This window comes from Delphinapterus leucas, chromosome 4, assembly GCF_059928025.1.
Source record: "Delphinapterus leucas isolate spDelLeu-1000000601 "Yukka" chromosome 4, BTC_Dleu_Yukka2, whole genome shotgun sequence".
Classification (NCBI taxonomy): Eukaryota; Metazoa; Chordata; class Mammalia; order Artiodactyla; family Monodontidae; genus Delphinapterus; species Delphinapterus leucas.
This window is the reverse complement of record NC_143132.1, coordinates 25,280,855-25,296,530: the sequence shown is the minus strand read 5'-3', so window position 1 is coordinate 25,296,530 and position 15,676 is coordinate 25,280,855. Positions and strand designations below refer to the sequence as shown.

At 35.1% G+C, this 15,676-nt stretch overlaps 1 protein-coding gene across 1 annotated transcript; it reads right to left on the bottom strand.

Moving 5' to 3' along the window:
• Positions 1-10,980: 10,980 nt before the first annotated feature.
• Positions 10,981-12,021, bottom strand: LOC111175146 (translationally-controlled tumor protein-like). The gene has a single exon (XM_089910369.1). The coding sequence runs from the start codon at positions 11,929-11,931 to the stop codon at positions 11,515-11,517; it is 417 nt and encodes a 138-aa protein (XP_089766495.1). The 5' UTR covers positions 11,932-12,021; the 3' UTR covers positions 10,981-11,514.
• Positions 12,022-15,676: the final 3,655 nt, after the last annotated feature.

Here is a 15,676-nt window from a genome sequence, read left to right as displayed (position 1 = left end):
TTTTTCTTTGTATGTCTCTTATAAGAACACTTGGGTTTGGTGGATAAGCCAGGATGATCTCATCTTGAGATCCTTAACTTAAATGCATTTGCCAAAAACTTTTTTTTTCCCAAATAGGGTCACATTCATAGGTTCTGGGAATTACAATATTTATATATTTATTTGGGGGGCCACCATTCAACCCACTGTACCAGTGATGGATGACTTAACTTGTTACTAAGTAATTTTCCTAAACTTCATGCTGTATACATCTTAATTTTTCAAATATATTTTTGCCTTTTCTCTTATTCTCCATCTTGGTCATTTCTGACAGCAGGCATAAATCTGTTTATGTGTTCCAACAAAACCACTGCTACTAGTGGCTGATACCCAATGAGAGCATACACTATCCCAGACAATGACCTAAATACATCACACCCATTATCTCATTACATCTTTATAAGAAACCAGAAATATACCCACTTCACAGTTGTAGAGACTTATGCTGAGATATTTAGAGGGATTTTGTGACAAATTCGAGGTCTCAGTCAGTAAGAGACAGAACTGAAATAATGAAGCCCACTGTTTTGTTTACAGAGTTTTCTTAACCACTGTGCTGTATTCCTGTATTCCTTCTTCGCACTTCATTTTGAATTATCTTGAGAGGGGCTGGTCTGGGCTTTTCTGCATTTATGTTGGTTCTGTACACCATATACTAGTTTTTCTCTTGCTCTGGTTCAGAAGCTGCTGTTTCTTTGCTGTATATTCTCTATATTGTTCTGTGGTTGATTTGTAACTTCATCTGCTATAAAGTGAGTTTCTTTTTTACTTAGGAAAAATCCAGTTTTACCTTTCATTTGTTAGAGCTTATGTTCCACAAAGGCCTTATTCTGTGCTGGGGCTTATTTCCTGGGCTCTATTTATCACCCACCTATGACAGGTTTCTCTACTTCTTTGTTGTACTCCTTGTAGCTTTTTAGAATTCCCAGTTTCCTAGGGAAAGCGTCACATCTTATTTCTAAAGCAGGGGTATCTGAACACTTTTGATCATTTAACATATCTGAAAGACAATTATTAGTTAATGCCTCTATATATGAGTGGGTGTGTGTGTGCATTCATATACACTGTATATATATAATGTATTGATAGGCTATGAACATTATAAATCGTGCACAAAAAGAAATTATGAAATTAAAATCAAGTAAAAATAAGATTTTCCAGTATTTTGCCATTCATCCTAATGCATGGACTGATACAAGCACTATGATTTTTACCTTGAGGTCCAGTATTTAAATGAGCACAACAACTCACTACATGCCCAGAGGTGATTCTGGTCTCTGACCAGCTCTTATCATGGCAGTACTGGCCTCAACCTAACTGTTATACTCTTATCACTTGAATATCAGAATTTCTTTGATTTGTGCCTATGCTCACCCATAAAGGGGTTTTACATCTGTATCTGCCCTGTAATACAGAGAGCATTAAGCAATTTTCAGACTGGTGCTACTAAAATACTCCCCGCTTCCCAAACCCACAAAAAACAAAATCTTTCTTTATTTTTTTTTCTGAATTATTTTCTTCAAAAGTTATGGAACAAGAGTTAAAACTAGTGTTTGACATGAACTTTCAGAAGCTTATTATCACACAGTTGCTGGTAGAACATGTTTTTTTAACCATATTAAAATTATGTAACTTTTCTAATTCCCTTGGCATATAACCACATAGCTGGTGCCTCCTAGTGGGGAACCCATGTGAACGCTCATGGAATATAAGCTTCTGTTTTAACCGGTTCCTATGAGAAGTCTCACTTGAATCTACTTCAGATGAAAGCATTTCTAACCTGCTTCCTGAAACTGATTTGTGAAAATGAAGACCTTGTGTAAACTGCTTAAAGCTAATCCTAATACTGAATCAAGTAAGCACACAATAAAAGGTAGAGAAAAGTCACTTTTCAGTAGCTATTGATCTAACCAAATCCAGTCATCCATATTAAATGTAGATCTTTAAATCTTTCTGCATTAACATTTGTAACGACAGGGTGGAGCTGGAGTAATTATCTCAATGACTTTTATGGTAGTATTTTTGGAACCTATGAAAATAATTTATCAGGAGGAAGAATGGTGCCATTTTGTGAGCTATTCCTGTATCATCCATTTACTCATCTTTTAATATGAATTTAAAACAAATTCACTGTTAGTTTGTATGTGGTAAATCTTCATGCAGTTTGAAACGTGTTACTGTAAAAATCTCTCTACTTTCTTATTGTTGGTTCACAGTAGTCATTGGTCCAACTGTGTCAATCATTTCTTCTAACTCTCCTCACCCCCTGGTTTCTCTAAACTTCTTAATGATATGATGGGGACATTTTTGTGACTTCCATTGAGAACACGTAACACATTTATCAACCCTAAGCAGAATATTTTAAAAATGAAGTTTACCTAGTGTGAAGTTATAGGACCTGGGTTTTAGTCCTAGATCTGACATTCACCAGTTGCCAAAGGAAAAAGCTATTGATTTCTCCTCAGATGGTTCTTGACTGTTTAATAGCCATCAGGCTCCTTTTACCCCTGTTCATCAATGTTGAGGTAAGAAAGCCTTCTGTCATATACACTTCCTTACAGATACACACAATTTTATTACAGATGATTTAAAAAGTGAGTAACTGCACAAATCTGGCAAGAAGGGTGTTATATAAAATAGATACAAACTCATCAAACTGTCTTTTTATATTTTATGCTACATGAATTGATCTGTCCATACAATTATTCATAGAAATATGATTTATTTATACAGAATCAGCTACAGACTTGAACATATTTTTTCCCACTTCTTGAATTTAAGATTACCGTATCAGATACTCCCTGGTTTGTATATTTTGGCATCACTGAATAAACATCATTTATGTTTATGTCTTGAGTAGTTCATATCAAAATTTTTATATGCCAAGTTTCTTGACATCATTTCTAACATTTCATAATTTGGTGGCAGATAGAGTCAGTGACAGAGCTCAGTATTACATTAAACACAACATGATATTTCCCATGACTGCTTTGTTTTCTCTTTACTTATAAGATTTAAATATTTTTTATAAGGAGTTATGATTTTCCAGACATAAGATTTGAGAACTACAGAATACATGTTAATATCACCAGTTACAGAGTTAACTTTACCAAATACTTATACACAGCTACATAAGTCTGATTCTTTGTTAAGACTATTATCTACATTTACCTTTCTATCTATCTGTTTATCTATCATCTATCTATCTATCTATCATCTATTTTTCTATAATCTATTATCTCTCTGTCTATCTATATCAATCATCTATCACCTTCTAATAAAAAGAACAGGAGGTAATTACTTTCCTGTAGATTGGTTTAATTAATCAGAATAACTTAAAAGAGATTTTATAACAATTACTTTAGTCTCTATATTATTAAGTTTTAATGGGAAACAAATATTTAATACTTTAAAAGTTATGGTTTTACTGTATTTAATACTGAGAATTAAAGTTCTTATCTTTTCATTTTCTCTAGCCAGACAAATTGTCACATCTTACTTCTAAAGCAGGGGTATCTGAACACTTTTGATCATTTAACATACCTGAAAGACAATTATTAGTTAATGCCTCTATATATGAGTGGGTGTGTGTGTGCATTCATATACACTGTATATATATAATGTATTGATAGGCTATGAACATTATAAATCATGCACAAAAATAAATTATGAAATTAAAATTATGAAATTAAAATCTGCTTTTTCCTGCCTGAAATGAATTTACTAAATCTAGGACTTTTCTGTACTCTGAGTAGTACCATGTCTCAAAAAAAAAAAACCACAAAACAAGGCAAACGGTATTTTTCTGAACTTCAGTTAAGCCAGAGATATTTTACATTTTACGACACTTAATATTTCATTAAGAGCTAAATTCATGAATTCCTTCTTGCTGAGGAATGGGAGAAATGTTGATATTTAAAGTCAGGAAGACTATTGTTTAGCATTGATCTTATCACTAAATGAGTGGTGAAAGACCTTCATTTCTTAGCAATACTGTTTTAATCTTCCAGAAAAAAAAATTTTTTTGAATAATACTGTTTAAAATCTAATATTTATTAGGTTTTTATTATTATGCACAGACACTCACCTATGTGAAATGATGCATTATTAACTTATTGAATGCTCACAGGACCCCTATTATATAGCTACCTCTTATGACATGACTGAGGAAGTTGAGGGTTGGAGATATCACATGACCTGCCTTAGACCTCAGAACTGGTAAGACTTATGCTTCAGCACTCACATGCCAGGACATACATGCTACTTTCTCGTAAACCAAAGACTGAAAAATATGTAAGCCATGTTCTAGCTTTAAAATTTAAAACAAAAAGTGGATCTCAAACACATATGAGGATTTATTGCTTAGCGGGTTTCAAACTTTGTACATTAGTAATTTTGATTGATAGCATGAATCACTTAACTCCACCCCACAGGCCAAACATCACCTGTGGTCTGTTTTTGTATGACTCATACACTAAGAACATTTGCTTTTTTTTTTTTTTTACATTTTTCAATGCTTAGAAAAAAAAGAAGAATATTTCTTGACAAGTAAAAATTATCTGAAATGCCAATATGTGTGTCCATAAATAGTTTTGTTGGAACACAGCCATTCCTGTTAGTTTACATATTGTCTATGGCTATTTTCACACTACAATGTCTAGTTTAATATTTTCAAAGGAGATATTTGGCCCACAAAGCTAAAAATATTTACTATCTTGTGTTTTAAGCAAAAGTTACTCACCCTCAATCTATTTTACTCACCAGAAAATAGTTGTTTATATTGAATCAATCATATTAAATGAATGTTTTTATTGTGTTCATATATAATATTTATAGTCAAAGGACACTGAAGGATATACAATATAAGACAAGTACCTGGGCATTGAATTATGCCACAAAACCAATACAGATGAAAAAAATGAGAACAGTTAAGAAACCAAAATATAAGAATTGATTTTATGTGCAATGACATTTCAAAGAAAGTCTCAGACAATTTTAGAATATTTGAAGAAATAGCCTTCATGCAGAGGAAAAAATTGTGGTTTTAAGGCTGAATATCTTTTAAATAGAGGTAGGGAGTAGGGGTTACTTCAGGTTATAGCAGCAAACTCATGAAAAGACAAGGATGTGATGACTAGTATATAACAAAACATAGATAGAGGTTGGACTCTGGTGAAGAGGCCATGATGGATGATGTGCCTAAATTTAAAGTTGTCTGGCTCATGAGGCTATGGTTCCATTGCTCCCTGCCCTGCCCCAACAAAAGTCTGTCTTTTTAAATCTCACTACCAAATAGATAGTTATATCAAAGACAATTATATCATTATAGATATATTTGTCTTTAAATATATGAGAATTATGACCTTCCCTCAGCCTTCAACATTGCCAGGTCATCTGTTACATGCTTCTGGAATGTTCCCCATCCTACTAACTTCAACAACTATTTTACAACTTCTTTGTTATTAAAACTCATAATTTCAATGCTGTCTCTTTCACATTTACAAGATTATTCTGCTTTCCTTTTTATAGGAAAAGGAAGTCTATAAGGAAGAAATTTCTTCAACTTTCTCCCCCTCTCTCACACAAATATCTGCACCAGAACCTTGGCATGCCTCCTTCCTGCCAGTCTCAAAAGAAAGCATCCTCTTACCTGCAGTCCACTTACCTGACATGGGACTCTGCACTTTCCCTGGAGATTTGGCTCAACTGCATGTACCTTCAATATACCTACTGATGTCTTCCGTCAGCATACAAATACACACAGCAAAACATACCCCGTAATCACTGACCTTCCATAAAACTTGTACTTCGATCTTTCGTTATTCTTCATATTCTATCTGAGCAATTTCATTCTGTGTCTTAGGCTCTCATTTATTGGAGCTGTTTCCCCAAATCCCCCTCATTCTCCCCCACCCTTATTTGGGCTTCTCACACTTTAAAGTCTAAGTTTAAAATTTAATCTAATAATTCTTTAATTCTTCCAACTTGTAACCCTTCCCTGTTCTCTGTTTCACAGAAGAAAAACACCATTTCTCTTGTTTCAAGAAATGGGAAACCTCATTTTTCTTCCAAATCTCTGCTTTAAGCCTTCATATTAATAATTTCTGTAGTTTAGATTCCACATTGCTCTCAATAATGGATAAAATAGGTTTAAAGACATCTAGATTAACTGGGTTATGTTCAGAGAAAAAGCAAGCTTGATGAGAAGGAAATTTAATATGTTAAATTTACAATGAATATGAAAGACTCTGGAATATTCAACTAGAGTAGAGAAAGAGCTGCTTTCTAAGTATTTGAAAATGCTCATGTGGGAGAGGATATGCATTTTGATTTGATCTTAAGACCCCGTGGTTGAAGAAAGTGTGTCCTGAGATGAAATGATTGCCTGAAGATTCACTGACTTCACCATAGTGGGAAGTGATCAGGCATATCCTAGATGGACACTTAGTGGGGATGGTATAGAGTTTAGTTATTAGAAGCATGGTTGGATTAGATGAAATTTAAGAACCACCCCAATCCTATTTTTGTGTAATGTTGAAGACATATCAGTATTGACTTAATGAATTTTTAAATTTCCTAAGGGTGATGTTTATGCTGCAATTATAATTAATTTACATACTTTAAAACAGAATTTGAGAGAGTTTAGTGCTTTAAAAAGTGAAGTGTGTCTTTCTTTCAATATAGAGGCTTTGATAAGTGCAATGAGTTGCCATGACATGCAATATCACATCCAAATTTTAATGTCAAAACTTGATCTATTGCAAAGCCACATGAATTGTTATTCAGACAAATGAAAAATATATTTTTAAATATCCCTATAAATCTGTTGCTCAGATTGTAGTTTACATCAGCCTTTGAACATTTAGAATGATGGAAAGTAAACATCATAAAAAGGCCCCAAATTATACTGAAGCTATAAGAAGAATCCTTCAGAGTGTAACATTGACTAGACACCTTTTCACAGCACTATTGATTTTGTGCTGAGGTTAAACATTAAGAATACTATTTTGGCAATATTTTCACATTAATAAACAATTTTCTCAAAGGGAACAACACTTAAAAATGAAAAGTAAATGACAAAATAATTTTCAAAATCAGAAGACAGTTTAAAAAGAATGTAACCAAAAAATTGTAGCCATATAACATGAAAGCTACCTCAAAATAATTTGTTGTTCCAAGTTCTCCCCAGAAAGAAATTTTAATTAGAACTAATTTCATTGAAAATGGAAACTGATTAAAATTATTTTGAAAACTTGCACAGGGTCATTATTAGTAAATCTGTATAGAATTCTATACATCATCTGACTCAGCCAGATAGAACTTCAAATTAAAAAAAATAAAAAGATTATACTACATATAAAAAAGGGAGGATTTTATGCTTCAAAATAGTATTATATGGGAAGTAGAAAACATTTTTATATTAGTCGAAAATATTTAATTGATACCTAGGAGAGTAAAGTTAAAAAATATGAATACGTATTTGTCTTTTACTCAAATGAACTGAATGGCCACTTCAAAGTAGATATCACTGTGTCCTGAGAATTTTGTTTCATTTTTTAAAATGTGAATATGGGTTAATAAATGTTCTTTTCTACAGTCTTAGTAAGAGATTTGGTTCCCCTGGAGTCAACATTTGCTTAGTGATGAATGCCATGGGGTCTCTAACTTCCCAGGCATGTACGCTTACCAAGTTCTTTCCATTGACTCGCATTGAATACCGAACTCACAATATTCCAGAGAAAACTGTATACCTCTGGATGGTAGAAGCATGCTATTCAACTTTTAGAGTATTAACAATAAACAAACTGAAACACCATTAACCAGATGCATGACCATCTCTTCTATAGATAACACAGATCAAAAGAACAGCTTGAGGGCTTCCCTGGTGGCGCAGTGGTTGAGAGTCCGCCTGCCGATGCAGGGGACACGGGTTTGTGCCCTGGTCCGGGAAGATCCCACATGCCGCGGAGCGGCTGGGCCCGTGAGCCATGGCCGCCGAGCCTGCACGTCCGGAGCCTGTGCTCCGCAACGGGAGAGGCCACAGCAGTGAGAGGCCCATGTACCACAAAAAAAAAAAAACGAACAGCTTGAGTGTCGGTAGCTCTTGAATAGGGGATGCCAGTATCTCATGGACAACCACTTTCTCCCCCACATGCAGAAAAGCCATTGCGGCTATAGAATTCTTTCAAGATACTGTACTGATAATCTCTATTATTTTATTGGAGTTAATCCAAAAGATGAAATCCATTACCTATCTCAGCTCTAAGAGTTGCGATTTCAGTGCAACCTAAAAGACTAGATAATGAAATCTGTAAATAGGAAAAGTTTTCCTAGGAGATAGCACTGCTGTTACATTTTTATAATTTTATGTTAATTATCATATTTTTCAATTTGAATTAAAGAAACATTTTTTATATCCAAAGGTTACACTTCAGAAAAGAGTTGTAAAATAAACAATATTATTTTCTTCTCTCAAAAAATCTTTCGATGGGCTTCCCTGGTGGCGCAGTGGTTGAGAGTCTGCCATCCGATGCAGGGGACACAGGTTCGTGCCCCAGTCCAGGAAGATCCCACATGCTGCGGAGCGGCTGGGCCCGTGAGCCATGGCCGCTGAGCCTGTGCGTCCGGAGCCTGTGCTCCGCAGCGGGAGAGGCCACAACAGTGAGAGGCCCGCGTACCGCAAAAAAAAAAAAAAAAAAAAAATTATTTTGAGTCCAATAGAACTTATTAAAATTTGGAGTAAGCTTTTCACATAGATGTCCATGAATTTTCAAGTGTTATGTCCAGTGTGTGGAAATGGCCAATTGCAAATGTCTCCTTGGCATAATAAATTTAGTTCATTAGATGTAAACTCTAAACTAAAAAAAATTCTATCGGGTCCCATAGCCTCTATAAATGTGCCCTTCACTCCCCGCTAAAATATAACTGCCTTTGGAATAAAACACTGTAATATACTTTGATACTTTCAACATTAACTAGAGATTTCAGCCAAGGAACTGAGTGTCTCTTTTAAGTATTTTACCTACAGTCTACTGACAATTTTAAAATTCTGTGTAACATACTAAAGTAGTCAATGGATATTCAAGACATCACATACACAAAGATTATTTGCCTACAGCAAAAATGTGTTTTTACTATAGATAGCAAATACTTTCACGGTTCATATTTCATTCAAGATCATACAGAAGCATCCTGCTTACTAAGTGAGACATCTAGGTATCATTTATTACCAAGATTTTTATTGGCTTGGATTAAGATGCAACTGACATACAAATAAATTTCATGTATTTAAATGTCAATGTGAAGGTATTCTACAGATTTTTACCCCTGTGAAACTACCTGCGATATCAAAATAATTAATATATAATACCCATCACCTACAGAAGTTTCCATGTGCCACTAAGTAATCCTTCATTCTTGCCTACTTCCATTCCATGCCACCCTCGACCTCCACCCATCATTGGTGAGCTTTTTGCCACTATGGATTAGTTTTAATTTTCTGTAGTTTTTTTTTAAAATAAATTTATTATATTTATTTATTTACTTATTTTTGGCTGCATTGGGTCTTCGTTGCTGCGCGTGGGCTTTTCTCTAGTTGTGGCGAGCGGGGGCTACTCTTCGTTGCAGTTTGTGGGCTTCTCATTGCAGTGGCTTCTCTTGTGGAGCACAGTCTCTAGGCGTGAAGGCCTCAGTAGTTGTGGCTCGTGGGCTATAGAGTGCAGGCTCAGTAGTTGTGGCACACGGGCTTAGTTTCTCCGCAGCATGTGGGATCTTCACGGACCAGGGCTCGAACCCGTGTCCCCTGCATTGGCAGGCAGATTCTTAACCACTGTGCCACCAGAGAAGTCCCTAATTTTCTATAGTTTTTATACAAATGTAACCAAACAGCATATACTCTTTTTTTTGTCTGGCTTCTTTCATTCAGTATAATTATTTGAGAACATTCATGTTGTAGTATGTTGTAATAATTCTTGTTTTTATGTGTAGTACTTCCTTGCATGATTATATTACAATATGTTTATCTATTCACTTGTTGATAGAAAGTTTAGTTGTTTCCATTTTGGGCTATTATAAATGATGGTATCATGAGCATCCGTGTACAAGTCTTTGTACAGCATACGCTTTCATTTCTGTCAGGTAAATGCTGAGGAGTGGAATGGCTGCACTATATACACTACATGCACTCGGCTTCCAGAGACCATCCACACTGCATGGCTCTTGGCCACCTTCTCCCATTTTCAAAGTCACCAAACACAGGTGTAGTCCCTTTCATGCTTTGAATCACTCCAGCTTCTTCCATTGCCACATTGGCCTCATACAGATAATCCAGGGCAATCTTAACAAAGTATTGACCTCCATTTCATCTGCAGAGATCCTTTGTCACTTAACACAACAGATTCTTAGATTCCAGGGATTAAGGCATGAACATCTTTGTAGGAATGGGAGGGGTGAGGGGTATTATTCTGTTTGCCACACACAGTTAACAGAATAGACTTTAAATCATTTTACTTTTGTTTGGGCATCTATAACCGCAGAAACAGAAGTAACTAGCCAATTCTTTCATACAAGCAGCTTGCTGTACTGATGAGCAAAGAAGCAAACAATGTCACATGAGCAATCAGATCACCCGGAAGTCAAAGTGACAGTGCATGTGTATCAACACAGCTGTGCTATTTGCACAGTGTCTCTTTAATCTGTTAGGGAAATCAAAGACCCCAACATTGTCTCTCTGGCTATTTTACTGGTGCTTTCTAAAAACCTCATAAAGTACTTTTTGACTCTGTAGGACTGTGTACAAGTTTATAGTATACAATCCTACTTGTTGCTGCTCTGCTCTGTAGAATGTTAGAAGTGAAAACAAAAAAATATGTATCTACACGTGGCGGTTATTTGTGGGAGAGCAGCATACAGTTTCTTTTTTTTTTTTTTTTTTTGCTTCCAACCGTGTTAATCTTTTCTTATTCTTTTGGTAATCTCTTCCAGGGTTAACTACTTCCATTTGTAGGCGAAGAAATGTGTAAGAAATCCACTTCAAATGCTGGCACTGCTATGAGCATGGTCTTTCCCTTTACTTCAACTCAATTACTTTTGATTCTTGTTTATATTCCAAGTGCCAGAAGTGGTTTTCACTGTAGAAGTTATCTGAAGATGGTCTTATGCTTTCTAGTAATGGTCTACAACCAGGCTCTAGCTTCTCCAGGAAGGCTACGCAGGATGGATTTAGATATGACATATTAAACTAAGAGACATTCTCTCAAATGAGTTTAAATGAATTTTATTTTTAGACAACCTACGTGACATACCTTTTTTCTCAAAAACAATGCTTCCACTCCAAGTAAATCAACTGTTAAAATAAATGAAGAGCCCAAGATGACATCAGTCCCATTTGTCTAAGTCCTGGTGTTGTGCTGATGAAAAGCCGCAGCCAGCCAGTTATGACGACAGGTGCTAGATCCAAAGGAACAGCCAAATTTGTTAACATTTTTCCATGTCTAAACGACCCTTAAAGAAAATCATATATGGGCTCACACCATCCTCACGGTAGTCTAGCAGAACAACCATGCCATCTGGATTCATGTTTTCACCAATAAGAAGCTGACAGTTGTTGAAATTAGCAAGTATGCACTTGATTTGTTCTGCAGTCCCTGTCATAAAACATTTTACTCTTTCTGGTCTCTGTTCTTCAAGTTTCCCTTTGATTGACTTCATGTAATCTTTGATGTACTTCTTGTAAGCTTCTTTTGTATAGCTGGTTTCCTGCAAGTGATGGTTCATGACAATATCGACACCAGTGATTTCTGTGCTTTCTGTACCTTCCTCCTCAGGCCCTTGAGCAGAGGCACTTCCACCAGTGAGCGAGTCATCAATGTTACACTCTGTCCTACTGACCATTTTCCCCTCCACCTCCAGACACAGCCCTTTGGCGACCTGCCTGATCTTGTAGATGTCGGAGAACACCTCAGCATGGCTGATGAGGTCCCGGTAGATGGAGCTGTTGGGAGCTCAGAGCAAGCGCTGTGCAGTCAGAGCGGTGCTGGGCCTGGGGCAGGGGGTGGTGGGGGGCGAGGGAAAGGACGGAAACGTAACCGGCAGTTTCTTTAACAGGTCAAGGATTTTATACCACTTGAAAAGGCAAACTCATGAAATCAATCCATCTGGAAAAATAGCTGTCACTATACATTTAAGGAAATTCTTTATAAGTACATAAATTTAAAGTAGAGTATATTTGTATATGAATTAGCATAAAATTGAAGTTGTTTTGTTTACAATAAGGGTAGAAAAATGCAGTGATACTTATTTAGAAAATCAACTCAAAGCATTTTTATCTAATAGTAGTCAAGCTGTTTTCTGGTTTTGTTTCCTATAATTGAAGAAAATTTCATATTGAATATTTGTGATTTTTTTTTTATAATTCTGATGACACACAATGAGTAGTTTGTCTTTTCCAAGAGGCAGAATTCCCCAAATGCTCTGGTTACCTGTTTGTACAAATGTGTGATGTTTATTTATTTGTTTCATACAAAATGGGATTTCTGGCTCATATTAAATTCCAAATCATCTTCCACTTGCATATAACTTAGCATGATCTTAGCACAATCTGCACAATCTGCACTCCATGCAATCACTCAAAGTGAGCACTTGTGTTTGTGCTCCTATTCAATTCTAGCTTTCTGTGCTGTTCGGATGTCCTTACCTTGGTCCAGTTTTGAGTGAGGCAGACTTGTGTTAACTGGAGGCATATCTAGGGTTACTATGAATTGCAAATTAATTAATAGATTTTGAATTGCCATTTTTGGCCCAAAGATGCCAAGAAATCTGCATTTAGAGAATACATATTTGGGCGAGACTGAAAATATAATTAAGTTATTAAGACAGTGACCACCGTGTCCGAGACTGAATACTTGTGATAGGTGGTGGATGAGCTGCTGCTGAAAAAATGTGCTTCCAGAAGAAAATGGTGAGATTGAGACTATTACCCAGAAAGATTTTTTTTCAGGATGACAGATACATTTTTTTAACTTCCTCAATGGAAGCTATATGGTAATTAGGGCATCAGCTTGGATCTATGACTCTGAGAGATCAGATGTTTCAGGAATAAAGTAAAATTTAAAAAATAAATAAATAAAGTGCTGCACTTCTTACTAATTGATCTGTGGATATAATTAAAAGTGGTTACTCCAATTATTGAAAGTGTTATTAGACCCTTTCTGCCATGAATAAGTTAGATGTTGTTGTGAGTACTTGTAAAGAAGGTGCATCATCATATATGAGCAGTTTGGGGGACATTCATTAATTATTTCTTCAATGAAAGGTAGTTGAGACAGATACTGTGTATACTAACTTGTAGCAATACAAATTGAACAAGCTATAGCCATGGAGATTGTAAAAGGATATTGACAATCATAATTAAAAAAATTGTATCTATGAAAAGCAAGGTTACTTCACAGTATAGAGAGATTTTGCTTATTCATGAGGTTGATATTAGGGTATGGGGTCTCAGAGATTTCCAATGTCCATCTGTACTTTCAAGACAACTATTGAGTGTGAGAAAACAGAGCTAGAAGAGAGTCTGTTCTTAATGTGGGCTAATCCCCTAATTAGTTACAAAATCATTTACTTAATCATTATCAAGTGATAATTTACTGATATGTCAAATAATTTTTAAATCATGTTATTAATATATTTTCTTTTCCCCATCATTTAAAATTTACCATTCTCCTCCAAGGTAATTATTTCATGTATAGTTTTCTAACAAGGGATTTTGATCTTAGAACTATGAGTCAAGCCTTATCTCTGTGGGAATAGAAGCTAGATGATCTAAGATGCTACTTGAATCTTTTTGGTGTCCTTTTTCCTTAGGTAAGGTGTTACCTGGAACAATGATGATAAAAATGTTGAGGTTTTACCTTAGGGCGAGTGTGACAGTGTGATCCTCAGAGGTACAATTTAGTACTCTGATCTTGTCAATTGCTGCACCCCTCGAATTTGACTGTTTCCTCTACTCATTGGATAGCATTTCCCATTCATAGATCAGTCAGTGTTATAAACTATTCCAAGCTTTTCCATTCAGCAAGCTAACAATAAGTATGGTTTGGCATGATTGGACATAGCAAAAATGAAATCCTAGAATCTGTTTTAAAAGGCAGAAGTCTAAGACTAGTTGTCAAGCTCTAAGATTCCAGAAGCAGTGTCATAACAGCAATTGCTTTGGATAATACAATTTTCCCTCCAGAGTAACTGAAAGTACTTTAAGTAACATAGGAAAAAATGTTCCAGAACAAAGCCAAATTGAAAGCATAAAAGTTAACCAGGGGTCATAGACACCAGCAGAGAACTGAGCACAGAACATTTTTTTTTTTTTTTTTAATCTACAGAAAGTTCTGCTTACTGCTCAATGCAAAGTTTGATAGAAAGTTGAAGTGTACTTTTGTTTTAGGGCATCTTAAAAGCACATAGTATCCTGTAATGTCCTCCCAACTTTTGTTTCTAAACATACATAAATGTGTCATTTTGGAAAAAAATAGATACCTTACTTAATATAGGGTATTTCTTTGCCATTTTATTTAAAACAATGCAAAGTCTTTGAACTGAAATTGCTAGTTTTAGTCAACATTTTTACTCCCAGGTGTACTGTATTTCAAATGGGTTTTTCTTCTTGTTGATAAGTGTCCTGGCTTTTAGTTTGACCATTGAAATAGTGGGAAAGGTAGTCAATCAAAACGTACTTCTGTGCATTCAAATGAACCTTTTGGAAAAATGAACAAGACTGAAATCTTTAAAAGGCCCTAGTTTGTTTACTAAGCGCAGGAGTGATTAATCTTTTCACCCTTATGTTGGCAGCAGCCATAAAATGCACACAATTAAAGTCTATAATGCCATATTTCTATGGCATATACTGGGAAGTTGTCCAAGAGATGATAGGATAAGATAAACTGGCACAGTGTTCTGTAAATAAGAGTCCCTAATAAGTGTGTTCAGCACAATACAATTTGGACATATTCAATGGTTTAGTTAAATGTTTGTAATAACTGTTTTTCTGCCCTGGGATTGTGTTAATTTCTAGAATAATGAGACACAATACTTCTTTTAAATGGACTTACTGATTCCAAATTTAAATTAATAAACATCTTAATTGAGTTATTTTTTATTTTTTCACACATATATGTATATTTAATTTTGCATTGAAAAATAAACATGCATTTTAAAAGGTTACAGAAAACATAACTAATATTTATAAAGCGTTCACTCATTTAACCACCACTGAGGTCAAGACATAACATTCTCAGTGTTCCAGAAATCCATTTACATGCCCCTTCCCTATCACGACCCTCTTCCTCCTCCAAGATGATCAGTAACTTGTTAAACACAATTTTAAATTTGGAGAACTGTGATGATTAAGACACTATCAGTAAGTAACAATATTTTTGCCGTTTTGTATAACAAGAAGGGCTATTATGTAACATTTTAAGTTAAAAATTATTTGAAATTGCATATGAAATAAAGTTTCTTATTTGGATGGTTACAGATACTTTTTCTCTTCTATCTATCCATTAAGTAATTTTTACAAAAACAACTAACTGTTGCCCAATATGTATCCTGCTTTTATAGAATAATAGGATCCCCATATACCTGGCTT